Raw genomic sequence first — 27991 nt, 5'->3', positions numbered from 1 at the left:
GAACGGGAGGCTGCCCGGGCAGCCCCAGACCATGGGTGCTGGGACGGGGGCCCAGGGACTGGCCCAGATCGCCAACAGGCAGGTCAGCGCCGCTGTGTTCAGAACGAGGCAAACGGAGTCTAACACAGCGGCCAAGACCGAGGTTAGTCCCTCAGGACAAGCAGCCGCTGTCGGCGCCCGAGCACCAGGCAGAGCGAGCGGGACCGTCCTCAGTCCTGCGAGCGAGGGCTCGGTGCCCACCGGTGCGTGGCAAGGCGGAGGGTGGGCCCGTCTGAGACGCTGCTGGCACCCCAGCCTGGCTCATCCCGGGAAGCCCTGCCCACCCTCCTGTGCCCCCTCCCTTACCTGTCATGGCTGAGGCTGAGGAGAGAGCGTCTTGCTACCGCCCGGCAAAGGGATCCAATTGCTCTCCCCAAGAGGCAGGGGGCGAGGACAGGGCCTCTCGCCGTGGGCCAGGGTAGGATGCAGGGTCAGAGTGCAGGGTGAGGCCCCTCAGGCAGCCCCCTGAACACATGAGCTCGAGGCGACCAGGGTCCACACTCTGCTCTGAGCTGCCTGTGAGCAGCCTCTGCTGCCCAGAACTTACCCTTCCCCCCACCCCCGCCCCTTCCCCGGGGCCCCCTGCTGTGTCCCTGCCTCAGTAACCTCACCGCCACCTGCCAGGGCCCAGAGGACCGGTGTATCCCATCACCTAGCAACGGCAGCATCCCTGGCCCTGGGTTCTCCCTGGGAGGCCGTGGGAAGCCAAGGCGTTAGCCCCCCTGGGAGCCTGAATGTACCACAGCTCCAGGGCCAGGAAGCCCCTTCTGGGTGCCCTGCGTTCTGCCTTCTGCACCCCGATCATCCCAGCTCCCCCCGCTAACTCCATCCAGAGCTGGGATGCAGAGGGGCATTCAGCGAGGGGGCGAGAAGCAGGCCCGGCGGGCTGCTGGGCCAGAGCAGCAGGCAGAGGAGCTGGCCTGGCCCTCGGCTCCTCGGCCTCTGCGAGCCTCTTCCTCGTCTCCTCATGGCCCCACCATCCCCCTGGTGGAGGACACCCGTCCACTGCGTGGCTCTGGACCCTCTTATCTGCTTCACCAACTCCGAGAGAGTTCCCAGCGACCCTGACCCTACGGGATCTTGGGTTCAGAGAGGTTGAGGGCTGTGCCCAAGGCCACACAGCAAGTCCGAAGACAAAGCAAGATTAAAAAATAAAATAAAAAAAGCACACTCCCCAGGCTGCGTCTTTGTGGCTTCTCAGCAGCACACATAATCCTCTCCCCCTCCCCCGGCCCCATGCCCAGCCCCACGCCAGCCCCGTGTCTGGATCCAGCATCTCTGAGCTGGAAGGCTGGGACAGCAAAGCCCACTGGGATCTGAAGCCCGGAGGCGGAGGGTAACTGGTAACGAATGGAAGGAGAAGCGGGTGAGCAAGGTGCATGTCCAACAGAAGAGAGGAGAGAAGGCCGGTCTCAATAAAGACCCTGCTTGGTGCCACGCACTCAGTAGGCGCTTTCCCAGGCGCCACGGGGCAGGCCTCTCACCCCTGTTCAAGGATGACGCCCCGGAGCCAGAACCCAAGCGAAGGTGGGGTGCCCTCACTGAGGAAGGGCTGGAGCGGCCGGGGGATCTGTGCGTGTTGGTGGCACCTAACGACGTGCACCCAGACTGCAGGGCAGGGCAGTGAAGAGCTAAAGGCCAGCACCAGCTGTGACCCACGTGGGTCCGGAAAGGGTGGGAGATGCCAACAGCAGCCGCCGGCCCCAGAGCCTGGCCCAGGAGCTGGAGCGCCACTCCTGGCGCTGAGGCCACAGGAGCCACGTCATCGCCAGGAGCCCTGGTTCCCTCTCTGAGTCGGAGCTCCTTCCTCGGGGCTGTTCTCAGACTGACTGTGCTGGCGTGGACGGAAGACACTGCTCACCATGCAACGTGCCCGCCGCATTGACAGTGTCCTGTCTCCACATCTGGGTCCTGATGAATCTGCTGCCGCCACCAGTAACCAACCGAGGAGCCCGCAAAGTGACCTCTGACCAATCAGCAGCCGGCAGGTGTGTCTAGGCAGCCTGACCCCTGCCCTGTCCCCCTCAGCTCCTCCCGCCCGGCCCTCTTGGGCTCTGGGATCTGAGCTTTCCTCCCAGACAAGCCCTCGTGGAGCCCATTGGGCGGGATCTGTGTGTCAGGCCCTGCGGCACTGAGTCAGCAGGGCACAGCCTGGCCCGGCCACAGCCCAACACAGAGCAAAAGGCAAGCTTGCCCGTGGGCCAGGCTGGGCGTGGCCATGGCAGTGTGGCCAGGGGCTGGGCCGGGCTGGGCGTGGCCATGGCAGTGTGGCCAGGGGCTGGGCCGGGCTGGGCGTGGCCATGCAGTGTGGCCAGGGGCTGGGCCAGGCTGGGCGTGGCCATGCAGTGTGGCCAGGGGCTGGGCCAGGCTGGGGATAAACAGAGACGCCTCCAGCAGAGCAGAAGGTGACACCATTGGCCTCTGGTGGGCTTCAGTCCATCAGCTCCAGGGCCAGACATGTCCTGTCCACCTGTTTCCTCTGGGGATGTCCCCAGGGAACCTCTCGGCTCTGAATCCTGGATGGGGGCAGGGCCCGGCCAGATCCCGGTGTCCTACCTGCGCCCACATCGCTCAGCCCGTCCTCTCCGGCCCCCGCTCTGGATGGACTCTGGCTCCGCCTGCTCAGGAAAGCCACGGACACTGTGGACCCCCAACTGCATGCAGAGGCCTAAGGAGCACCCACCTTTCCCTGCCCATCATCCCCGACACCCATGGCCTTCAGCAACCACTCTTCCCGAAATGGAGCAGCCCCTCACCTCTGACCTCTGTGCCCGAGGTGTTTGCCAGAGCGGCTTCCAGAGAGGCCAGCAGCAGCTGCCGAGGCGAGAGCAGGCGGAGCCGGAGGTGGCTCCTCAGGCCCCTCCATGAGGCCCGGCCTGTGCTTTGCATTGGCTCTGACCCTCAGACGCTTGGCGCCGAGGGGCTCAGAATCCTGGCTCTCCGCTGCTGGTCCATGCAGGGCCTGTCACTCCCCAGCTGGGTAATGGCTTTAAGGTAATGAGCCTCCACAGCCCGCCACCCGAGGCCAAAGCGAGGACAGCAAACCTGCGTCTGATCCTGAGCTCCTCCTGCTGAGGCAGGTGGGCCGGTCTCTTTGGTTTAATGATCCAAAGGTCTTTTTAAAAATATATGTTTTTACTGATTTTAGAGAGGAAAGGAGAGAGATATAGAAACTTCAATGCTGAGAGAGAACATTGATCGGCTGCCTCCTGCACACCCCCCACTGGGGATCGAGCACGTGCCCCCACTGGAATGGAGCCATGACTTCCTGGTTCATGGTCAACACTCAACCACTGAGCCACACCGGCCAGGCAGCTCAGCAGGTCTTGACTGCACATCTTCGATAGGCCGGGGGCCATGCCGAAGTCAGCAGCATCCCCAGCCCATGGTCCCCGTCTTCTTCTTTACAGAAAAGGCCTTGTCCTGTGTGGTATCTGGGGACTTGCTGTCTCCTCTGACACGGCTCTGTCAGCTCCATCTCTGTTATTTGGTGGCACCAGCTCGGTCTGTTTTGACTGCAGCTCAGTATTCCTTTGGCTGAAGATGACGCAGTCAGTGCTCTCGAGGCTGGCCCGAGGCTGAGTGCTGAAACTGAGATGTTCTCCTTCTCCTGTCATTCCATACGTATTTATTCAATGCCAGCTATGCGCCAGGTTTGTGGGGGGCCGAAGGATGCAGCCATTACCCTGAGAACATGGTCCCTCTCTTTCGCACCTATGGTTTTTATTTAGTTAACTAGAGCCCGGTGCATGGAAATTCATGCACTGGAAGGGGGGTCCCTCAGCCCGGCCTGCCCCTCTCACAGTCTGGGATCCCTCAGGGGCGGGAGGCAACCTGGTGATCAGAGAAAGATGACACCCCCATCACACCTCTGCTGCTGCCACTGCTGGCAGCACAAGCCTCGGCCGGTCCTGGTTGCCTGAGCCTCGGTTGGCCCTGGGTGGCTGGGCAGCCAACATCCAAGGCTTCCTGCACCTCAGGCCAGCCCTGGGCGGCTGAGGGGCTGAGGGCAGGTCCAGCCACACTGTGTGCCTGCTGCCTCACCCCGGCTTGGCTGAAAGGATTGGGGGACTCCAGCAGGGCTGAGGGGATTGGGCACTGCCATCTTTGTGGTGGTATGATGGTCAATTTGCATATTCCCTCTTTATTAGACAGGATTAGTTCCTCTTTCTGTCTTGCTTTCAGAAGGGTGAGACACTTGTCTCCACACCTCTGTTCAGTGTGGGCACCTGAATCTGAGTCACGGGCTGAGGCCCCTCAGGCCCAAGGTCCAGAAACGTGGGATGTGGGCGTCTCTGCTCCCTGTGTCTCAGCTCCCAGCACATTCCAGGCCCATCGAAGCCACTTGGTCAATATTTGTTAAACTAACCATAAACGAAAGGGGCCTGCCCCACCCACTGCCATAGGCGGCTGGCCTGTGCAGTCAGCGGAGAGGAATGCACTGCCTGGGGAGGGCCACTAACACGGGAGTCCATGACACCCCCCCCCCCGCCCTCCCCTCCTGTCCTGCCTCTCAGCCAGTACCCTCTCACCTACTCACTGAACCCCAAGAGCCTCCAATCCACGGGCGAGGCCTACTGCCTTCATCTACCCTCTCTGAATCTTCCCGCCCCCGCCTCCGCCTCCCTCCTCTGCCCCAGCCCTGTGGGCCTCTTAGCTCTTCGGCTGCATCTGTGTGGCCTACTGCCTGCCTGCCTGCCTGCCTGGCTGCTTCATGTCATCCAGCCTCAGCCAGAGGCCCCCCTAACCCCAGCCCCTCCCCTCTGCCTCCCACTCTAACGACCCCTCCAGCCACTGTCTCCTCGCCGGCTTGACTCTCAGCACAGTGCCTGTCACTCTCTGGCTTTGCTGTCTTCGCTGCCTCTGTGGTCCTCCTCCCTGCTTCTCCCTCCACCCGCCCGCCTCGCCTGAGCAGAGGGCAGGACCCACCCGTCTGTCCGGGCCCTTCTCCCATCCCGCTGCAGTTCCTTCTCTTTGTCTGTGATCCAGAGCTCCTGTGTAACAGAGACACTCAGGAAGTGTTGGTTTGGTTTAATAATTATTGACTGCTACATGCTGGTTATCAGACAGTTAGGATCAATCTTATTCGCCCTTAAATCTGACTCAAAGGACTAGACGGTGCCGTTTGCGCGTCGATCACGTCATCATCATTGTCCCCTGACTCTGTAGCCACAGCAGGCAGAGTGGCCCGGTTCTCGTGCATCTTTATTGGGGAAAGTGAGCCCGTCCAGGCCCTGGTGACGGTGGAGGAAAATGTCAGGAAGTGAACTACAGTGCAGAGGCCTGAGCTCAGCTCCAGCCAGCAGGCACTTCTTGGGTCTTTGCTAAGAACAAGCCCAATGCAAAACCTTGAGGGTGCAAAGGCAGTAAGAAACAGGAACCCCAGCCCTGGCCAGTGTGGCTCAGTGGATAGAGCGTTGGCCCATGGACTGAAGGATTCTGGTCAAGGACATGTACCTCGGTTGCAGGTTCCCAGGCCCTGGTCAGGGTGTGTGCAGGAGATAACCAATCGATGTTCCTCTCACATCGATATTTCTCTGTCTCTCCCTCTCTCTTCCCCTCTTGCTAAACTCAATGGGAAAATATCCTCAGGTGAAGATTGATGAGAGAGAGAGAGAGAAAGAGAGAGAGAGAGAGGGAGAGAAGTTCGGGAGTTCGGGGTGGGGGGGGAGAAACAGACGCCAGCGGAGGGTGAGTGATAAAGTCCTGCGCTAACGGGCACAGGGCGGCAGGGCCCAGGGTGGCAGGGCACAGGGTGGTGCCTCCGTGTTCAGCCAGCACTGCCCACCAGGCCTCTCAGCTCATCCCGCTGCGGCACTCGGAAGTCAGGGCTTTCCCCGCGTCACAGAGGGCGATGCTGATGCTCAGGGCGGCGAAGCTCCCTCCTGAAGGCTCACGGTCCAGCGGCCTGTGACACGCGGCCTGCGGACTGGGCCTGGCTGTCTGCTCTGAGCAGCCGCCCAGGGCCTGGGGTCGCCAGAGGGCAGGCCGGGCCTTCCCGCCAGCAGACCACGGAGTTTAAAGCGCTCCTTCGCCGGCCGGGGGCTCAGGGGTTAAGTGTTGACCTATGACCCAGGAGGTCAGGGTTAGATTCCAGGCCAGGCACAAGCCGGGTTGTGGGCTCAATGCCCAGAGGGGGTGTGCAGGAGGCAGCCGATCCGTGATTCTCTTTCATCATGGATATTTCTGTCTCTCTCCTCCTCTCTGAATCAATAAAAACATATTTAAAAAGAAAGAAAGCTCCTTCTCCCAATGACTATCTGCCGTGTTCAGCCATGGGAGCAGGCAGCACACAGGGGCTCCCTGATCTGGCCACTCACCCAGGCGGAGGAGACACACTCTAACCCCCAGGTGGTTATTCCCTGCCAGCATCCTCTAGGGCCCCGTGGTTTCCCACCACTGGCGCAGTCAGACCCTCAACACAGCGCCGGGAGGCCCTGGCTGGAGACCTCGCATTTGGACCTGCTGTCCCCAGCCTGTGCGGTCCCGGCCCTGGGCCCAGCCCTGGGCCCCACCGGGAAAGGGGGAGAGACGAGGGAGGCTCTGGAAGGCGCAAGAGCAAGAGCAGGTTTCAGGGAGCATGCACACTGGCAGCGCCCGCTCCCTGCCCTTCTCCTGGCAGGAAGCGTAGCATGTGCATGGCTCCTTCCGTGTGTGCCGTGTGGCCCTGTGTGCCGAGCCCACACAGGAAGCCATGTGACTGAGGCAGTGCGGGGCCCGTGTGCCTCTGTGAGGCCCTCTGGGAGCTCCGTGTCTGTCGGCTCGCTTTATTAGGAGTGACATCCATGCAGCACAGCATTCACACCGGGCCTTACCACTCAGTGACTGTTTGCAATCCCCCCCTCCCCCCGGCCCGTCCCCGGCAGCCGGCACTAAGGTTAAGACCTGGGAGTTCTCTGACATTGCACTTGGCTCCGGCTCCGTGCCCGCTGCTCCCCGGGGTGAGCCTGCCGATCTCTATCGCTGAGCACCAGCGTTCCCCCGGACCTGAGGGCAGTCAGGCAGAACGCTCTTCTGCGTCCGGTTTCCCTCCTTCCGGAGTCTGAGATTCCTGCAGGAGTCACGGCACTGGCAGGAGTGCCGGTCCACTGGCGTGGTGCCACTGGGTGAGCAGACCATGGCTATCGGTCCCCTCCACCAGGGACTGAGCTAAGGCTCGGCTATTGTGCGTGAAGCCGCTACCACATTCGTGTGCAGGCTTTTCGCTGGGAATATGCGCCTGTTGCTCTTGCTCCAGTTGTGGGTCATGGCACCAGAGTCGCCATAGGTTTAGCTTCCGTAGGTTCAGCCAAATCTTCTCCAAAGTATTTATTCTCCCACCAACAACGTCTGAGAACTCCGGGTGCTCCACATCCTCATCAACTTGGCATTGTCAGGCTTTTTGTTTTGTTACTCCTCACCCGAGGATATTTTCCCACTGGTTTTTAGGGAGAGTGGGAGAGAGAGGGAAAGACAGAGAGACACATCGATGTGAGAGAGACACATCGATTGGCTGACTCCTGCACGAGCCCTGACCAGGGCGTGGGCCAGAGAGGAACCTGCACCCAAGGTACCTGCCTTGACCAGAATTGATCCCGGGACCCTTTGGTCCACAGGCCGACACTCTGTCCACTGAGCCACACTGGCCAAGGCTGTCAGGCTTTTTAATTTTATCCATCCAGTGCCTGTGTAGAGATAGTTCCTTGTGGGTTGAATTTGCATATTGAGTGTCTGGGGGCATGTGCTGGCATGCCCCTGTGTGAAGGACTGTTCCGGTGTTTGCGGGATCACACCCATGAAAACAGACAGATGACGGGTTCGGCCGACAGGAAAGCAGAATCATCTCCAGGAACTCAGCAGCACACACCAGGCGGCTACCACCACCTCTGCCCTGGCCACTGCCCACCGATGCAGAAACGGTCGCTCCAGGCCGCATGGATGAAACCAGATTCCATTTCTGAGCCAAGTGCTCGGATGACACAGACCCCCCGCTGCGCTCCGCAGAGAAGCGAGAACCGGGCCGTCAGCCCAGCATGAGAGGCTTCTCCCGCAGCCACTGCTGTTTTCCTCCCTCAGGACCCCGACAGCGCCCGGCCCCTGAACCGCGCCCGGCCCCCGGACCGCGCCCGGCCCCGCGGTAAGCTGGGTCTGGCTTCCTTTGTCTGAGTTTCAGTCCGTCCCCGGGATGTGGGAAACCTCTCACCGGCCCTCACACCTCCATTCAGGGCTCATGCTGGGGGACCCCACCCCTCCATCCATCGCGCAGCAGACACGTGGGAAACACCGGGAGAGCCAGGGCTGGTCTAGAGGGGAAGGCCTGGCCTCGGGGCAGCGCCGGCAGGCCTGAGCCCGAGGGCATGCTTCCTCCCCTCTTCCTTCCGCCCCTGCTCTGCGCCTCCAGCAGCACCCGCGCCCGCCTGCCGCGCGGGTCTGGGCCGGACTGGCGACAGCGGCAGCCAGCGGCGAGGCCCGTGCTGGGAGCCCACTGCTGCCAGGCTGCCAGGGACACGCCGGCTGCACAGTCCCCGCAGGTGGGACAGGAAATGGCCATTTACTGACTCACAGGAGAAAGCTGGGTAACAGACAGTGTTCCCCAACTTAATTTCCTCCCAGGCCATGTTCTTCCTTTTCATATGTTCAATGCTCTCAGGGAGGAAGGGGGAGGTGGAAACACCAGTGATGAGAGAGAATCATTGATGAGCTGCCTCCTGCATGCCCAGTGGGGATCAAGCCGAAAACCTGGGCATGTGCCCTGACTGGGAATCGAACTGTGGCCTCCTGGTTCATCGTCGAGGCTCAGCCCCTAAGCCCCGCCGGCCAGGCTCTTCTCCCATTTTCTTAAACCACCAATACCCGCTCCCGACAGCCCTCTGGATCAGCAAAGGAGCGAGCAGAGCTCCATGGCCAGGAAGGACATGAGCAGCCTCACTCACTCTGGCAGCATTTTCACTTCGGGCCACAGTTCACTGTGGTCAGAGACGTCACCTCCCGCAGGTTGTAGGCCGTGGGGTTCCGTGTGTCCCGCAGGCCCCTCAGCTGGCCAAGGGCGCCCCACCCAGCGAGCCCGAGACCGTCAACCAAACTAGCCCAGTCTGCACCAGAGCCCGCGGGGAGGGGGCACGGGAGGGGGCGCCAGTGCCCAGGCATTCAATTCCCATCTGAAATCAATCTACATATACACAAAAGCCTAAGTGGCCAGAACAACCAATCCACCAGTCACTGTGATGTGCACTGACCACCAGGGGGCAGACGCTCACGGCAGGAGCTCCCCCTGGTGGTGGGTGTGCTCCCACAGGAGGGGCGCGGCTCAGGAAGCCGGGCTCAGGGTGGCCTGCGCCTCTCCCCTCTCCACCCGCAGCCCGCAGAGGCCACTTCCGCGCTTTGACGGTGCCCCGGGCGGGCCTGACAGTGGTGCCGCTGTCTGCCTCTCCCCAAACGCATCTCCTTAAAGACAAGCGCCATTCCTGACACAAAGAGCATTCGCTGGAGCGTATTTTTGTTTTGTTGTTTTTTGTTTTTTTTCAAAATATATTTTTATTGATGTCAGAGAGGAAGGGAAAGGAAGAGAGATGGAGACATCAGTGACGAGAGAATCATTGATTGGCTGCCTCCTGCACGCCTCCTGTTGGGGATCCAGCCCACAACCAGGCCTGTGCCCTGACTGAAATTGAACCGTGACCTCCTGGTTCATAGGTCAACACTCAACCCCTGAGCCACTGACAGAGGCCCAGCCCGCCTGGTTAAATTAAAAGAGAAGTCAGGAGCCCAGTTGGTGTGCTCAGTGGATAGAGCATCACCCTGCAGAACAAAGAATCCCGGGTTAGAGTCTGGTCGAGGGCAGGTATCAGAGCGATGCTTCTCTCTGTCTCTCCCTCTCCCGTCCCCTCTCTAAAGTCAATGGACAATGTCCTCGGTGAGGATTAGCCAGAAAGGACACGTCAGGAAGGAGGGTGGATGGGAGTGAGGTGCATGACGGGGCCTCTCCCAGGGCAGAGGCAGGGAGGCTGGAGGGGAACATCCGAGTGCCCATGGGGTAAGGCAGGGGGGCGCCGCGGTCCAGGGCTCCCCTGAGGACTGCACGGAGCTGGTGCTGAGGAGGCTGAGCTGTTCGGAGGGAGTGCCCGCCCCCCCAATGCTTACACAGCTCCCCCCACGCCGGGCAGGGCGACCGGGCCTGGGCACCAGAGGCCGCCCAGAGCTGATGCAGGCCCTTGCCCTCCCCTCACAGACATGGCCCGCCGGCGCAAGCCCCGCACAACCCTGGAGACCTTCAGGAGAGTGGGGGTCCCCATCCTCGCAGCACTGCTGAGCCTGGCCATCATCGTCATCCTGGCTGTGATCAGTAAGTGGAACCCTCACCCTCATTACGGCCCCCACCCAACATTCACCCTCAGTACGGACCCCACCCCCACCTTCACCCCCACAGTAAGTGGCAGCCCCCTCACCCCTCCCCTGACCCCACCTGCGAGTGACCCCCTCGCCTTCCATCTGTCCCCCTGAGTCAGGCGGCCCTGCTACTGTGTTGCAGCCACAGGCACCGTCCCTGCTTTGAAGAGGCTCCTGTAAGAAGGAAGGACAGCCTGGCCCGTGTGGCTCAGGGGTTGATCATCGACCTATGAACCACGAGGTCAGGGTTCGATTCCTGGTCAGGGCACAGGCCCAGGTGTGGGCTGGATCCGCAGTGTGGGGTGTGCAGAAGGTAGCCGATGGATGATTCTCTCTCATCATGGATGCTTCTGTCTTCTTGCTTCTGCGGAGAAGTGTCTTCTGGCTCTTTATGTTCCAAATCTTTGACTTGATTCTTGCGATCTTTTGTTCTGTTTTTAGGACTCTATATAATATTTTTTATTTCAGACAATGTATTCTTTATTTCTAGTTGATCCCTTTTTATTTCTAGTTGACCCTTTTTCATATCCTTATAGGTCTCGTTTATTTTATTGGCCTTTTCTAGGAAATTCTTGAAAAACTTTATAACCGTGGTTTTGAACTCTATATCCAGTCACTTTTTGTCCTCCATTTCTTTTGCTTGTGATGTTTCCTTGTCTCCTCATTTTCGCTGCTTCCCTGAGTTGGTAGGCTGGCTTTGTGTGCTAAGGTGTCCTATATGGTTCAGTGGGTCAGCCTCCCAGTTATCTGAGGTGGACACTTTTGGTGCACCCCTTTGTGGACTGTGTGTACAGCCTTGTTGTAGTTAAGTCTTGATTGTTGTTGGTATCACTGGGAGGATCTGACTTCCAGGCCAATTGGTTGTGAGGATCAGCTATGTCTATGCCGGGAGACAGCCTTATTCGACTAGTTGAAACGAATATTTTGTTTTAAAAGAGACAGAGAGGGAGGCCATGATCTCAGCCCATCTGTCCGGGGGGCACCTCCACCAATGATCTCCTCTGCAGGGAGGGCACACACACACTTACACACTCGTAACACACGCACTCAGGCAGGCCCTTTGCCCACATCTGCTGCCAGAGCTGAGTGGCCAGCAGCCCGCTGGCTGGAAGAACAGAGCATCTGCCATAGGGGGTGGAGAGCAGGCGTCAGGCCCGAGGCAGAGCGCACCCTCCGCCTTAGCATGTTTTCGTGGTCCTCATGTGCCAGTGCCTGAGCCTGTGTGGTCATAGGCAGGCCCCTAGCCCGAGGAGAAACGTGAATGAGCAGGGATCCCCGCAGCCCCTCCCTCCCACCCCTTATTCCAGGGTGAAGTCCTCGCCTCCCTCCCCACAGCCACACAGGTTCCTGCTCAGCTGCCACCGGGAGGAAAGCACGGTCCGGGGGACTTGCTCCTGTGCGGCCTGCGGAGTGCCTCAGCCTCTCTTAGCCTTGGTCTACCCGTCTGCGAATGTCCCACCTCCTCCGAAAGGGCATCATAGAGCTGAGGGGATAGAGTGTAAAGTGCCCAGATAAACAGCGGGGACCACGGTGCAGGGTGCAGAGGAGCAACCAAGGCCACACCCCTGCTCGCTGGCCGGGAGGCCCTCAGGAGCCGGCACGTGGCACCACCTCACGGAGGACACTCAGCGGTCTTCTGTCAAGTCCTCATTCTGCCTGAGCACCGGGGCCCGGGCAGGAGGCACAGCCATGGGGATGCTAAGCCAGGCCCCAGGCCTGAGCCGGCCCATTGCCACCTGCGGCCGTGGAGGCAGCCGCACAGCGCGGACACCCCGGACCCAGAGCCCCGGGGGCAGAGGGCAGGCCGCCCTCACCTCAGCCGGTGTGCCCCCGAAGGTGGTGGTTTCAGGAGCCGTGGTGGGCCACCCTAAGCCCAGGCGGGCCAGACTGAGCTACATGAGCTCTCCTTCGCCGCACAAGTGCCCGCCACAGTGGCCAGCGAAGACCCAGGTCCCCCGGAGCCGGCAGGCCCAGGGCACTGTGTAGACCTGGGCGCTCCCTGTCTCTGGGCCCTGGGCGCTCCCTGTAGACCTGGGCGCTCCCTGTCTCTGGGCCCTGGGTCAGCGCCCAGAGCAGGTGACCTGAGCGTCCAGCCTGGGTCAGGCTCCCTTGGCCTCTGGGGTCTCACCTGGTGACACCGTGTCCCAGGAGGCTAGTGACCACACACCAAACTCTGAGTGTCTAGAGCATATTGGACTTCTCCCTCACCTCCCCCAGAGCGGGAGCAGCAGAGCCAGCAGCAGGGTGACATTCCGCTCCTCGCCGAGGTGTGAAGGGGCAGCAGAGAGCTTGGGAGCCAGACAGGCCCTCTCTGAAATCCCGACTCTACCCCTCAGGTACTGTGGGGTGTCGGGAAACAAGCCCTCACTCTCTAACCTCCTTCTCTGATTCCCTGTGGGTTAGTCATGGCACCTGCCTCCTGAGGTTGGGGCCAGGGCTGCGGAGGACCTCAGGAAGCTCTGTGCAGTGAGACGTGGGGGTGCGTCAGGCTTGTCACTGCTGCTCAGGCCGGGGGTCTCGCTGGCTACAGAAGTGCTCCGGGGCCCAGGGGGCGCTCAGCCTGCAGGGAGGTTAGGGAAGCGGTGAGCGGTGAGTTCCCTGCCTAGGCAAAGCGGCAGCTCACCCCGTCCCCCAGGCAGCAGAGGAGCCACAGCCTGGGAGGCAGCAGGCGGGAGGCAAAGCCAGCAACGCAAAGCATCAACCCGGGGATATAGTCCTGGAAGGGGGTTCCCTGGGTCAAATGGCAGTTCCATATTTAATTTTTTAGGAAACTCCATTCTGTTCTCCACACTGGCTGCACCAGTCTGCATCCCCACCAGCAGTGCACGAGGGCTCCTTTTTCTCCGCATCTTCTGCCATCACTTGTCGTTTGCTGACTTGTTGATGATAGCCATTCTGACAGGTGTGAGATGGTACCTCATGGTTGTTTTGATTTGCATCTCTCGGATGATTAGTGACTTTGAGCATGTCTTCATATGTCTCTTGGCCTCCTGTATGTCCTCCTTCAAAAAGGGTCTGTTTAGATCCTTTGCCCATTTTTTTTTATTCCATTATTTATTTTCCTTTTGTTAAGTTGTATGAATTTCCTGTAAATTTTGGAGATTAAACCCTTATCAGAGAGAACACTGGCAAATATGTTCTCCCATGCAGTGGGCTTTCTTGTTGTTTTGTTGACAGTTTCTTTTGCTCTGCAGAAGCTTTTTATTTTGATATAGTCCCATTTGTTTATCATCTCCTTAGTTTCCATTGTCCCAGGAGCTGTAACGGTAAAGATATTTCTACAACAAATGTCTGCTATTTTGTTGCCTATGGCTTCTTCTAAGATTTTTATGATTTCCCATATTACACTTAAGTATTTTATTCATTTTGAGTTTATTTTTGTGTATGGTATAAGTTGGTGATCTAGTTTCATTCTTTTGCATGTATCTGTCCGAATTTCCCAACACCATTTATTGAAGAGACTGTCTTGACTCCATTGAATGCTCTTGACTCCTTTGTCAAATATTAATTGAGCATAGTGGTTTGGGTCGATTTCTGGGTTCTCTGTTCTGTTCCATTGGTCTAGATATCTGTTCTTGTGCCAGTACCAGGCAGTTTTGAAAACAATCGCTTTGTAGTATAGCTTGATATTTGGTATTGTGATCCCTCCAACATCGTTCTTCTTTCTCAAGATTGTTGCAGCTATTCGGGGTCTTTTTTTATTCCAGATGAATTTTTGGAGAATTTGTTCTAGGTCTTTAAAGTATGCCATTGGTATTTTAATGGGCATTGCATTGAATTTATAGATTGCTTTGGGTAGTATGTACATTTTAATGATGTTGATTCTAAATACCAATCCATGAACATGGTATATTCTTCCATTTGTTCATGTCTTCCTCAATCTCTTTTTTTTTAGCATACTAAAATTTTCTGAGTGCAGGTTCTTTTTCTCCTTGGTTAAGTTTATTCCTAAGCATCTTAATTTTTTTGTTGCAATGGTAAATAGGATTGATTTTTAAAATTTTAATACCTTAGACAATTGAATTAAATTAAATTAAAAACACATCAACTTCTCCTGGGTCTTCCCAGATCAGAGCGCCTCCTACTAGAGCCGCACTTGCAGTGGCCGAACTCTCAGTCTCCAGACGTTCCCGTGCCCCGGAGGGTGCACCGCCCTCTGTGCCGATGGGGACACTGAGCCTCAGAGCGTGCGCGATCGGCTGGAGTCGCACAGCAGGGCCACGCCAGCTCTCAGGCCTCCAGACTCCAGGCCCAGCGTGGCTCCTTTTTCTGTTTAATTCTCACATTTTCCATTGATTTTTAGAGAGAGTGGAAGAGAGAGAGAAAGACAGAGAGAAATAGTGATGGAATAGAAGCACATCAATTGGTTGCCTCCTGCACATGTCCCAACCAGGGCCTGTGCCCTTGACCAGAATCGAGCCCGAGACCCTTCAGTCCACAGACTGACACTCTATCCATTGAGCCACACTGGCTAGGGCACGAGTCTCCTCCGTTCTCACATGCCTGTGCCGACCTTGGGGGTGTGAAGCGAGGGGGCTTTTGTCTACATTTCTCCACCCCCTGTGCCCCCCGTCACACACACACACACACACACACACACACACAGCATCTTGCTGAACTCCTCCGCCACCTGTGGCCTGGCCCGGGCTGTTTTACAGAGAAGACAGCTCTACCAGCCGCTCGTGGCAGCGCTGAGTCTGGGCCCGGGTCTGCCTGGCTCCACGCCCAGTGCGTGTCCAGGGAAGCTCAGCCCTCTCTCCCCTGCCCTCGCCTTCCAGTCAAGGTCGTCCTGGACAAGCACTACTTCCTCTGCGGGCGGCCCCTGCACTTCATCCCCAGGCGGCAGGTGTGCGACGGCCGGCAGGACTGCGCCGCGGGGCAGGACGAGCGGCTGTGCGTGGAGAGCGTCCCCGAGGGGCCCCCGGCGCCAGGTGAGGCCGCTGAGGGCGGGCAGGGCTCCTCGGAGCACCCGCCCTGCCAGCTGGCACCCCTGTCCTGCGGGTCCTCACAGCAGGACCAGCGCTGTGCCACGTGGCACGGAGGAAGCCCGGGTCAGGTGACCTGGCGGATGCCCTCCTGTTTCCTCCGGAGGCCAGAGCGGCTGTGAGGCCACGTGTCACCACGCGCTGAGTGACAGGACGGAGCCAGGCCTTCGGAGGCTGCGAGCGCTCTGAGCCCGAGACCGTGCTCTTCCTCACACTGGGCTCTGGAGATGGCGGCTGAGGCTTTTTGTTTTGTAATGTTTTTATTGATTTCAGAGAGGAAGGGGAGGGCGAGAGAGAGAGAGAGAGAGAGAGAGAGAGAGGGAGGAACATCAGTGCTGGGAGAGAATCACGGGCCAGCTGCCTCCTGCACACGCCCTGCTGGGGCTTGAGCTCACACCCCAGGCATGTGCCCCAACTGGGTGTCCTGACCGGAAATTGAACCGTGACCTCCTGGCTCATAGCTCAACGCTCACCCCTGAGCCACGCCGGCGGGTGGTGGCGGGCGTTTAGGAGCCGGTTGAGTGACGTCCTGTGTGTTGGGGTTTTTATAAATCAGAAGTCAAAGGCCTATGGGCACCCAGTCCTCGCTCACGCTCCCCTCGGGCCTCGGGGTCCCTCGGTGAGGAGGTCCCCAGGCGGGGCAGGCTGTGTGAGCCGGGTGGGGCCATGCAGTACATCATCCAAGCTGGAACCGCGAGGGCGGGAGGAGGAGCTATTGATAAGGATGCCCGGAAGCAGGCAGAGTGGAGACGGGCCCAGGCTGTCTGGTCTCCCCCAGGACACAGGCTCAGCCAAGCAAAGGCGGGTGCGGAGCCGCCCCGGGGGCGGGAGGGCTGGTGGTCCGTGATGCTCCGGGCAGGGTGGGGTCGGAGGTGGAGGGAAGGAGCCAGTCTCGACGTCTCCCAAGGGAAACGGGCAGTGGGCCCTCGCAGCTGACCCAGCTTCCCCCCTGCAGCCCGCCTCTCCAGCGACAGGTCCACCCTCCAGCTGCTGGACCCAGCCACGGGGACCTGGGTCTCCGCCTGCTTTGACGGCTTCACGGGAGCCCTGGCCCAGACTGCCTGCGGGCTGATGGGCTTTCACAGGTACCAGCCCAGCCTCCGAGGCGGTCCCCTCCCCCCTGGGGCCTCCTCCCTCACTGCAGTCCTCCCTCCTTCCCTCTGCTTCCTTCTCCCCTCCTTTCCTGAAAGCCCAGGTGTGGGAGACAGACGGCTGCCTCCCAGCGGTCACGGACAAGCCTCCGTTCAGGCTCCAGAGCCGCGGTCCGCTCAGGCGCCGCTGGGACGAGCAGTGCCAGCCTCATGGGGAGAATCTGAGGTGCCAGGGAGAGCCTTGCCCACTCGCCCCAGCTCCTCGGCAGCTCCCCGTCCTTCACTCCAGCTCACTCCTCCTCCTGCACCACCGTCCCTCCCAAAAGCAGTCTTCTGGGTCAAATTTGGTTTGAACAAACTCCATTTCCCTGGGTTCCGTCAGCAATCCCTGCTCTCTCAGCAAATTCAAAAGCAGTCTCAGGTGGTCGGTGGTGAAGAAGGATCTCCATGTATAGAAGCCTAAGCGACCTTTACTACCCATTGACCCGACTGGTGGACAGTCGCTATGATGCCCACTAACCACCAGGGGGCAGACACCCAATGCAGGAGCCACACCCTGGTGGTCAGTGCGCTCCCACAGCCAACCCCCTGCAGTCTGGGTGAGAAAGGCCCAATCACTAGCCAGGCCGAGGGACTCCTCCTGTGCACAAATTCATGCACTGGGCCTCTAGTGTAATTATAATAAGGGTGCGTTATATATTTATATTCATCTGATCTTGGCTAAAGTCAAAAAAATATTATATCTATTTTAAATATATTTTTAATTTATTTCAGAGGGGGAGGAGAGGGAGAAACATTAATGATGAGAAAAAAATCATTGATTGGCTGCCTCCTGCATGCCCCAAACTGGGGATTGAGCCTTCACCCTGGGCATGTGCCCTGATCAGGAATTGAACCGTGACTTTCTGGTTTATAGGTTTGTGTGGGTTTGTGTGTGTGTGTGTGTGTGTGTGTGTGTGTGTGTGTGTGTGTTTTGTTTGTTTGTTTGTTTGTTTTTTGTGTGTGTTTTAATATCATGTGTTTTATTTAGTTATTTTTATTTATGTATTTTATTTATTTATATATTTTTATTTATTTCAGAGAGCAAAGGAGAGGGAGAGGGAGAGATAGAAACATCAATGACGAGAGAGAATAATTAATGCCTGTCTCCTGCACACCCTCCTGCTGGGGATCAAGCCTGCAACCTGGGCATGTGCCTTGACTGGAATTGAATCCAGGGCCCTTCCGTCTGCAGGCTGATACTCTATCCACTGAGCCAAACCAGCTAGGACTGGTTTATAGGTTGGCGCTTAACCACTAGGCCACACTGGCCAGCCCATTGTGTCTATTTTAGAAATAGGTTTGGAGAAAGGAAGTGACCTCCTGTGTAGCTGGGAGGGAGTGGCGGGGGTCTGTGTGCAGGCCCTTGGTTCCTGGGCACAGGAGTTCTAGCAGGCTGGCTGTTTCTCTGCCCTGGCATGCCGTCTGAACGGGGGGAGTGGCCCCTGTGAAGGCCCACCCGGAAGGGACCGGAGGTCCAGGCACTCAGCTGCGGAGGGGGATGGCCTCTCCCTGACAGGCCCCCGACTTCGTGATTCTGAGGAACTGCCCCAGAGACAGGCAGGAGTGATCGGTGCCAGGCCCACCCCAGTCACCCAAGCACTCTCCCTCCGCCCCTGGAGCAGCCTCCCGGTTCCTGTCCAATGGCTGCTCCAGGCGGCCGTCCCTGACCCATCCCACCGGCCCACCCCGCTCTGGGTGCCAGCTTCTGCTGGTCCTGGCCCCAGGAGCGACTCCCAGGGCCTCCGGAGAGAAGGGGCCAGTCTCTCCATGTCCTTCCTGTCATTTTGAGGAGGCGGGGAGGCGGGCCCCGCCCTGCCCCTCTCCCCGCTCCCCACAGCTGGGCCCTGCGGCTGCACGGGCCAGGAGCAGGGCGGCCTGGAGTGCCCTCAGGGAGCGCGCTCCCTAGCTCCCCCTCCAGCTCCACACCGCCTGCCCCTGAGCTCTGCGAGGCCTCAGCCGGCCAAAGGGTCGCCAGGATGCGACCCGTAGCTGTCCTTTCCTGGGCTGTCCTGGCCACCCTCATCCCTGCTCCCGGGCCTCAGACTCCTCTATGTTCCTTCTTCCGCCTGGACAGGAGGCCTGCCTGTCCCAGACCACAGCCCTGCACGGCCCTGGAGACTGTCCGCCCCTCACCTTGCAGAGGAGAAGGGAGGCGCAGGGCGGCCTGGAGGGCGGGGCCTGCCCCCTGGTACTCCCAGCCGAGTGGTGCCGGGACAGGCACCTCAGTCCTGAGGGCCTCACCACGAAGCCGAGCATGCCGACCCAGTCCTCCGGGGGCGGCGCCAGACCCAGGTTCCCGGCTGGGACTGGGAGGACATGCCTGTCAGCCAGAGCCGGGGTTGGTCTGGTCGCTGCGGGCAGAGCTTGTGCTGGCCTGACTGTGCGGGGAAGGATGCGAAGAGTGAAGAAATGTGGGAAAGCCCTGGCTGGTGTGGCTCAGTGGATAGAGCGTCGGCCTGCCAACTGAAGGGTCCTGAGTTCAATTCCCAGTCAGGGCACATGCCCAGGTTGAAGGCTTGATCCCCAGTAGAGGGTGTGCAGGAGGCAGCCGATCAATGATTCTCATCATTGGTGTTTCTCTCTCTCTTCCTCTCCCTTCCTCTCTGGCATCAATAAAAATATATTTTACAAGAGAAAAGAGAGAAACGAAGGGGAAGAGGGCAGTCATCGGGGATAAGCCCGGGTTTGGAAGAAGAAGCGCGGGCTGGCGGAGAGAAAGGAGGGGGTCCAGGAGAGCGGTGCTGCCGGGACTCTGAGGGCCGCGTGCTCGGTCCTGGGCTCCGGGCTCCGGGGTGTAGACGCACCTCCACCGCCTGTGCAGATGAGGTGCCTTAGGGACCCCGTACCCCCGCCCCGTCCCTGCCAGAGTGGCAGCCACCTGGGTCCTGTGGGCCCCTGGCCTCCGGGCCCCTCGCTGTGAATGGAGAAGCTGCAGGGACACTGGGGAGGGCCGGAGCTGGGAGTTAGGAAGGCGACCCTAACATCTCTCCAAAGCTCTGGCCCGGACTGTCTCCCTGCCCGGAGGGCGAGGCCACCCAGCTCTGCACCCGGAGGGGCCCCGGGTGCCGGGGGCTCCCTCAGGACCACCCACGCGGACCAAGGCCCCCTGCCCCCTGCAGCGCCCACGTGCAGTCTCCGCCACCCTCTCTCCTGAGTGGGGGCTGGTCCCACTCTCGGTTCTAAACTCCTGCCCTGACTCACATCTCTCCCCTGCGACGCGAGCAGCAAACCCACCTTCCACGCCGTGAAGATCGGTCCAGACCAAGAGCTGGGCGTGGCTGTCATCACCGCGGCCGGCCAGGAGCTCCAGGTGCAGAGCCCCAGCGGGTGAGTGAGGGCCGCCCGACCCCTGACCTCAGCCCCGAGGTGCATCAGGGCTGCAGGGCCCGGCCCGGGCAGACACGGCCAGGGGTGTGCGCCCACGACAGGAAGATGGCAGATAGCGGGGCGGGGAGCCACAGCTCTGAGATTGTCCATGCTGACTCTTGTTATTGTGTGTGTGTGTGTGTGTGTGTGTGTGTGTGTTTTAATATGTTTTTATTGATTTCAGAGAGGAAGGGGGCAGAGAGGGGGGGAGAGAGAGAGAGAGAGAGAGAGAGGGGGGGGGGGAGGTCAATGATGAGAGAGAATCCTTGATCGGCTGCCTCCTGCATGCCCCCCACCCTACCACCCCACGTGGGGATCAAGCCCACAACCCAGGCATATGCCTGACCAGGAATCGAACGTGACCTTCTGGTTCATAGGCCAACACTCAACCACTGAGCCTCGGCGGTCAGGCTTGACTTTTTAAATCCATGGACAGCTGGACAGAGTGCACATCCACACCTTGGTGGCCTTGCCATCAGCCAACGAGTAAAACCGTCTCCTCCCATCGCCCACGCTTCCTCCTGTTGCCCAGGCCACTGGCCTTCCCCTCACCCCCCCAGCTTCCGGCAGACCCCGGAGTGGCTGGTCTCCACGCCGAGCCTTGAGTCAGAGTCACATGTGACAGAGCCTCCAGGCAGCAGGCGGCTCCGAGAGGCTGCTGTGCTTTTACTCATCGAGGAGCACGTCTCGCAGAGGACAGCCTGGGAGCGGGCGGTCACTGTCTGATTCCCTCACCATCCCGTCCTTCTCGGGCGAGGCTGCCGCCCAGAAAGTGCTGTTCCAGCTCTGCTTCTCCTCGCAGCAGCCGAGAGCGGTGGACTCTGCCTGGCCCCAGCAGGTCCTGGACGCCTGTCACTGGGGCTGTGGAGTCTAATCAGATTAACTGGAACTGAACCGAGGGCAGTGCAGCTTCCCTGCAGCCCCTGCAGAGGCCAGCTTCTCAGGCTGGGAGGGGACTGGAGTCAGCGTCCAGGAGGCCCAGGGCCCACCTCCCAGCAGACAGACAGTGGGCAGACAGCGGGCAGACAGTGGGCAGACAACAGGCAGACAGCAGGCAGACACCGGGCAGACAGCAGACAGACAGCAGGCAGACAGCAGGCAGACAGCAGACAGACAGCAGGCAGACAGCAGGCAGACAGCAGGCAGACACCGGGCAGACAGCAGACAGACAGCAGGCACACAGCAGGCAGACAGCAGACAGACAGCAGGCACACAGCAGGCAGACAGCAGGCAGACAGTGGGCAGACACGGGCAGACAGTGGGCAGACAGCAGGCAGACAGCGGGCAGATGCAGGCAGACAGCGGGCAGACAGCGGGCAGACAGCAGGCAGACAGCGGGCAGACAGCGGACAGACAGCAGGCAGATGCAGACAGATAGGGGGCAGACAGCGGGCAGACAGCAGGCACACGCAGACAGACAGCAGGCAGACAGTGGGCAGACAGTGGGCAGACAGCGGGCAGACAGTGGGCAGACATGGGCAGTCAGTGGGCAGACAGCGGGCAGACAGCAGGCAGACAGCGGGCAGACAGCGGGCAGACAGCGGGCAGACAGTGGGCAGACATGGGCAGTCAGTGGGCAGACAGTGGGCAGACAGCGGGCAGACAGTGGGCAGACATGGGCAGTCAGTGGGCAGTCAGTGGGCAGACAGCGGGCAGACAGCAGGCAGACAGCGGGCAGACAGCAGGCAGACATGGGCAGACATCAGGCAGACAGCGGGCAGACAGTGGGCAGACATGGGCAGTCAGTGGGCAGACAGCGGGCAGACAGCGGGCAGACAGCGGGCAGACGCAGACAGACAGCAGGCGTGTCTCCCGCAGGCCCTGTCTCTCCGGCTCCCTGGTCTCCCTGAGCTGCGTGGGTGAGTACCCCTTGTGGAGGGCATGGGCACCAAGGAGGGCCTCATGCTCGTCCTAAGCCTCTCAGCCCCTGAGTCTCCCTCTGGTCTGTCCCAGCCTCCTCCCTGGGCCTGGGGAGGGTGGGCAATGCTCCTGCGAGTGGTGGGCATGGAGACGCCCCTCCGTCCGCACAGCCCCTGCCCAATGCACTGAAGGCCCAAAGGCTGCAGGCGCTCACCCTCCCTCGGGAGCCCGAGGTCTCGTGAGGAAACCTGAGGGCAATGAAAGGCCAGGGCCTGACCTCCCAGAAGAAGCTCCGGGGAACGAGTGGACAGGAGGCGGCCCAGAGGGCAGGAGTGTCTGTCTGTCTGTCTGTCTGTCCATCACTCCCTTCTCAGCTCCCGGAGGCACCGCAGGCACATGGGCTGAGCTAGCCGATGGTTTAGGAAATGGGGAGAGCCGTGTGGGGAGAGTTACGTGGGGAGGGCCGCGTGCAGTGAGGCGGGACTGAAGAGTCTGAGAAGAGGGCGGGGGTGCTTGGGGGGAGGGGGCGGGGGGGAGGGTGTGGAAGGCCGAGGGTCCCCTAGGAAAGCCAGGAGGTGGGATGTGAGAGGGGGCGAGGCGTTAACGTGGGAGACTCACCCAGAGGGGGAGGGACTTGGAGAAGGTGAGCTTAGGGGGGAAGAGCCCATTTTTTAAACTTTCTTCCCACTTCCAGCTTTGGGGCGTCTGTTTCCTGGGACTCAGTGGGCGGGGCCCCCAGTTCCGCACCCCGATCAGTTTTAAGGTCATAAACTGCCGCTCCTGGGACACCGTGTTCACAGCAACGCCAAGCGCATCCGGCGCTGACGAAGGCGAGGGCGGGGGAGCCCTGCTCCGGGCACCCTCAGCCCAGGAGCCGAGAGGGCCCGGCCTCCCCCCGCGCTGGGCCCCGCCGCGCCCACAGCCCCGCGGAGAGGAGAGGCAGCGCCCTGAGCCCGCCCTCTCCCTCCGAGCAGCCTGCGGGCACAGCCTGAAGGCCCCGCGCGTGGTGGGCGGGCAGCAGGCCTCCGTGGAGTCCTGGCCGTGGCAGGTCAGCATCCAGTACCACCAGCAGCACGTCTGCGGCGGGAGCCTCCTGGACCCGCGCTGGGTCCTCACCGCGGCCCACTGCTTCAGGTGAGGCCGCCGCGCCCAGGCGGCCTGAGGCCGGCCCCTCCTCTGCCCGAGAGACCGCGTCCTCGCTGTGGCCGCCGTGAGACGCGGGACACAGGCCCTTCGCTAAACGCGGTCTGAGCAGAGGGTGGGGGTCACCGAGCTTGACCGCTTCCGGCTGAGAAGCACCAGAAACCATGTCCTCGCCCGCCCTGTCAGGCACCCAGGAAGGCTCTCCCCCTGCCCGGAGCGGGAACCCTCCCTCCTCTCTCCTCTTCCTGCCCCTCACTCCCTCGCTGTGTTCAGAAACTTCCTCCCAGGCCAGCCCGGGCCGCCCGCCCTCTGGGGGAGGCCCATTCCCAGGCCTTTACTTCATTCATTCATTCATTCATTCACTCATTCATTCTTCATCTGAGGAGTTCCCACAAGGTGCCAAACCACACACTGTGTGTCCATGGACATTAGCCCATTGATAGCTAGGCTTACAGGAACTCACAGTCCAGGCCAGTGATTCTGTACGTACTGTGTATTACTGATTCTGAGAGGAGGGAAATGAGAGAGAAACGTCAATGATGAGAGAGAATCATTGATCGGCTGCCTCCTGCACGCCCCACACTGGAGACCGAGCCCACAACCTGGGCATGTACAGTCCGACGCTCTATCCACTGAGCAACCCAGCTAGGGCTAGGCCAATTTCTGAACCTGTTTTGAGAGTCTGACAGAAGATGTAGACCTCTCCTGGGAGCCAGCCCTGCGCTGTGTGTGGAAGAGTCACACCGTACAGTACCTGCCCGCAGTGCGGTGCCGTGCGGGCAGTGCGCGGAGACGCTCCGGGGAAGGCCCAGCCTCCAGTCAGAAGCTCGCAGGGCAGGTGTCCCGGGAAAGGATCAGTCCCCTTTAGTGTGCCCTGTGGTCGGTTTCCTCAGCCGTCCCTCCTCCAGCACCCCGCCTGCACCATCCTCCCGGACTGAGGCAGGGCCTCCAGCACCCCCACCCCCAGGGCTCTGGGCACGGCTGTGGGCACAGCCTCCTCCCGCTTGGCTCTGCCCAGGAAATATCTGGACGTGCCCGGCTGGCAGGTGAGGGTCGGCTCAGACACGCTGCGCAGCGCCCCAGCCCTGCCCGTGGCCAAGATCTTCGTCACCGAGCACAACGCCACGGCCCCCAAGGAGAAGGACATCGCTCTGGTGAAGCTGCAGGACCCACTCCCGCTCTCAGGTGAGGGCTGGGCTCCGGTCACATCCCCGCTCTGCCCTCGTCGCCGCGGGGCCTTGAGCTCGTCACGCTCTGAGGCCCCAGCGCCATCTGCTCCCGGCAAACCCGTCAGCCTCCTGCACCCGCTCCCCTCCTCTCTGCTCCCGCAGGCCTCGTCCGGCCCATCTGCCTGCCCTTCTGGGACGGGGAGCTCCCACCGGCCACCCCGCTGTGGGTCATCGGGTGGGGCTTCACGGAACAGGGTGCGGGTGAGTCCGGGCTCCGGCCGCGGGGCCGGGGGCTGTGTTCAGAGGGGCGGGAGGAGGGCCGCCCCTCAGGAGAGCCGTCCTGGGGGCCCAGGTGCCGGGGCCGGGCAGCACCGGGGCGGGCGCCACGTCCAGGACGAGGAGGTGGTGTGTCTCCGCTCCAGGGAAGATGTCTGACGAGCTGCTGCAGGCCTCGGTCCAGGTCATCGACCGGGCGCGGTGCAACGCCGAGGACGCGTACCAGGGCGAGGTCACCGCGGAGATGCTGTGCGCCGGCGTCCTGCAGGGCGGCGTGGACACCTGTCAGGTGAGCCTCGCGGAGCGGAGGGTCCCATGGGTGGGAGCTGGGTCCCAGAGAGACACAGAAGCCCGGGCCGGAGTGCCCACGGAGCCTGGCACACGGAAGGCCTCAGCATGTGCAGACCGAAGGAAGGGACAGAGCAGGGAAAGAGGTGAATCAGAGGATGACACGGGGAGGGATGGACCGATGGATGGAGGTGAGCAGAAGGATGTGAAGTGGATCCATATTTCACACCTGCCCCCCCCCACCCTGACGTCCTGTCTTCTACAGAGTCTGAGCCCCTGAGGGCAGGAATCCCGTCCAGTTTCACTCTCCTGTCCACAGAGACTGCCCTGCCCTCGAGAGCCCCCTGGTCACACAGGGACCAATCCCTGGCTATGCTCTCACTTCCCACCCTCAGAGGCTCTTCTGAGACCCTCTCATTAAAACCCCTAACCCTCCTCTGGCTGGTATGGCTCAGTGGATAGAGCATCGACCTGTGGACCAAAGGGTCCCATGTTTGAGTCCAGTCAAGGGCATGTACCTCGATTGCAAGCTCCTCCCCGACCCCTGGTCAGGGCTCATGCGGGAGACAAACAATCAATGTCTCTCTCACACTGATGTTTCTCTCTGTCTTTCTTTCTCTCTTACACTCTCCCTAAAAATCAATGGAAAAATGTCCTCAGGTGAGGATTTAAAAACAATCCTACCTAATAAAAGAGTAATATGCAAATTGACCATACCTCTGCTACACCCACAAGCCACACCCATCAGGAGCAAATATGCAAGTAAACCCAACCAAGATAGCTAAGGCCACGGAAAGCAAGAGGGAGGCTTGGGTTTCCCAGGCGATGAAGGAAGCCAAGAGGCCTTGCCAGCCTAGACCTCTACTTAAGGCTACAAAGTTTCAATTATAGAAGGTAAATAAATCCCAACAAAAATGGCAGCAGCCACAGAGCGAGCAGAAGGCTTGGCTCTGCTCCAGGCTATAAAGTTTCAATTGTAGAAGGTAAATAAATTCCAGATACCAGGGCCTCAGCTTGGGTCACCAGGGAGTGTGGCCGGCCTGCGAACCACCACAGGCCCCTCTCCCAGGCCATCCCACACCCCAAGGGAACCCCCACCCTGATCCGGGACACCCATTAGGGCAAACCAGCTGGCCCCCTCCCATGCACCAGGCCTCTATCCTATCTAATAAAAGAGTAATATGCAGATTGACCATCACTCCAACACATAAGATGGCTTCCCCCATGTGGTCAAAGATCCTGCTCTTAAGTGTACACAAGATGGCCACCACAAGATGGCCAGCAGGGAGGGCAGTTGTGAGAAACCAGACCTATAAGGGAGGGAAGTTGGGGGCAACCAGGCCTGCAGTTGAGGGCAGTTAGGGGCGGCGACCAGGCTGGCAGGGGAGCAGTTAGGCATCAATCAGGCTGTCAGGGGAATGGTTTGGGGGTGATCCGACTGGCAGGCAGAAGCAGTTAGGGGCAATCAGAAAGGCAGACAGGCGAGCAGTTGGGAGCCAGCAGTCCTGGATTGTGAGAGGGATGTCTGACTCCCTCAAAGGGTCCCAGATTGGAGAGGGTGCAGGCTGGGCTGAGGGACACTGCCCCCCCCCATGCACGAATTTCATGCACCAAGCCTCTAGTAATAAATAAATACATAAATATGTAAATAAATGAACCCCCATCCTCACCACTAGTTCTCTCCCTCGAGAGGTGCCTCTCAGTCACTCATAGCCAGGTGAGTGCTGGGCTCGGGGACAGAGTCTTCCCTTGGGAGGCCCACAGTGGGGTGGGGGCACAAACAGCAGTGTGGCTACCAAGTCACTGGGTTTTAAAGGAAGAGGCCTCAAGGGTCATAGGAACTGAAAAGGCAGACACCCAAGTAAGTGCACTTCTTTTTCTCTGACACCTGGTCTGTGTGCTCACTTCTCCCTCTCCTCCCCCTCCCTCCCCTCTCTTCTCCCTCTCCCTCTTCTCTCCCTCTCCATTTGATTCTAAGCTACCCAAAGGCAGGGATCTTGCTCTTTTCATGGGTTGAATCCACTGGCCTAGAACATGCTAACTAACGTGCACTAGCCGTGCTGCCGGCTCAGTTCTGAGAAAGGCTGTATGAAAGGAAGACAAGCCGCATCCTTGCTCAGCGCCTGCACCTGCCGCTGTGAGACTGGATCTCCCAGGAGGGGCCTGGCACACCCCAACTCACGTGACTCCAACTGAACTCTTTCCCCCAAAAGGGAAGGCCCTCCAGGCCGCAGGGACAGTGCGAGCAGAGAGGCAGGGACGCCAGCACCGGGCGGGCGGACGGCACAGGGGGCACAGGGAGGGAGGACTGGCACGCCCACCCTCCACCCCGCCCGCCTGCCTACCCAGCAGCCCTGCTCTGCCCTCCCCAGGGAGACAGCGGGGGGCCCCTGATGCATCACTCCGGCCTGTGGCACGTCGTGGGCATCGTGAGCTGGGGCCACGGCTGTGGGGGCCCCAGCACCCCGGGAGTGTACACCAAGGTCGCAGCCTATCTCAACTGGATCCACCGAGTCCTCACGGTGAGGGGCCGCCTCGCAAGCCCTCCCTCCTCCTCTGCTCCCAGGTCCATCCGATGGCTCCATAGCATGGAGGCAGCTTCCACCCGCCCTCCCCGTTGTCCCCACCAGCCATGCAGCCTGGCTTCCCCCACTGAGGGCTGAGGGTCCTTAGCTCGGAGATGCCGTTCAAGGCACATGCACATGCACATGCAGTAGAGTGCGGGCTGTGCCAGCTGCCTCGCTGAGAACACTTCCCATGGTGGGGGGGGGGGTGCTGAGGCCTCCCGGGGGGGCGGGCGGGGCCAGGCTTGGGGAAAGGAAGGTTCATTCTGCACACAGCACCGCTGTGTCCGCTTGCACACCTCTGACTCCTCTCCACTGCGCTCTTATTCTAGTCGCAGCCCTGACGCCGCGGCCCCCCGCAGGCCTGGGACCCGCTTCCACCCTGCGCTGCCCCTCGCGGACCCCGGAAGCCGGGCACCGGGCAAGCGCCCCTCGTACGCCTCTCTGCCCACAGCCTCCCATGTCCCGGGCGGCTAAGGGCCCGTCCCTGTGAGAGACCCTGTGCCCACAAGAGCCCAAGAGGAGCTCGGTGGCCCCCTCGGCCACCCTTGGTGCTCCCCGCACCCGGGAGAGACCCTGCCCCGGGCCCAGCGCTCAGAGGCACCGCCAGGCCGGAAGGGCGTCCCTCTGCGGAGCTGCTGAGGAGACGCAGACTCTCTGGGCAGAGCCCGTCACTGAGCGCGGGACGGAGGAGGAGCAGGTCTGAGCGAGCCTGGCCCTCCGTGCACCCCTCCGTCCCCCCGGCAGAGGCAGCTGCGTTTATTAAACAGGATGTGACGTGACACCGTCCGCTGGGCTGCTTC

The 27991-nt window shown here is 60.4% G+C and overlaps 1 protein-coding gene and 1 long non-coding RNA gene across 2 annotated transcripts in view; both read left to right on the top strand.

Annotated features, from left to right (window-relative positions):
• LOC311628404 overlaps positions 1 to 27991 on the top strand; it is a 446163-nt gene that overhangs the window by 381526 nt on the left and 36646 nt on the right. The gene's annotated exons all lie outside the window — the stretch shown is intronic.
• Positions 32 to 27968, top strand: TMPRSS4 (transmembrane serine protease 4; the record flags this gene model as incomplete). The annotated part of the gene is made up of 13 exons (XM_084894021.1): positions 32 to 142; positions 8095 to 8155; positions 10247 to 10360; positions 15183 to 15335; positions 16345 to 16474; positions 19748 to 19849; positions 21707 to 21747; positions 22723 to 22882; positions 23910 to 24076; positions 24223 to 24321; positions 24483 to 24625; positions 26997 to 27146; positions 27521 to 27968. 13 exons carry the CDS (start codon positions 32 to 34, stop codon positions 27530 to 27532), a joined length of 1443 nt encoding a protein of 480 aa, XP_084750147.1. The 3' UTR covers positions 27533 to 27968.

Source organism: Pipistrellus hanaki, assembly GCF_964339955.1.
Source record: "Pipistrellus hanaki genome assembly, chromosome: 9".
NCBI lineage: Eukaryota > Metazoa > Chordata > Mammalia > Chiroptera > Vespertilionidae > Pipistrellus > Pipistrellus hanaki.
The sequence above is the reverse complement of the archived record's forward strand: the minus strand, read 5'-3'. Positions and strand labels throughout refer to the sequence as shown.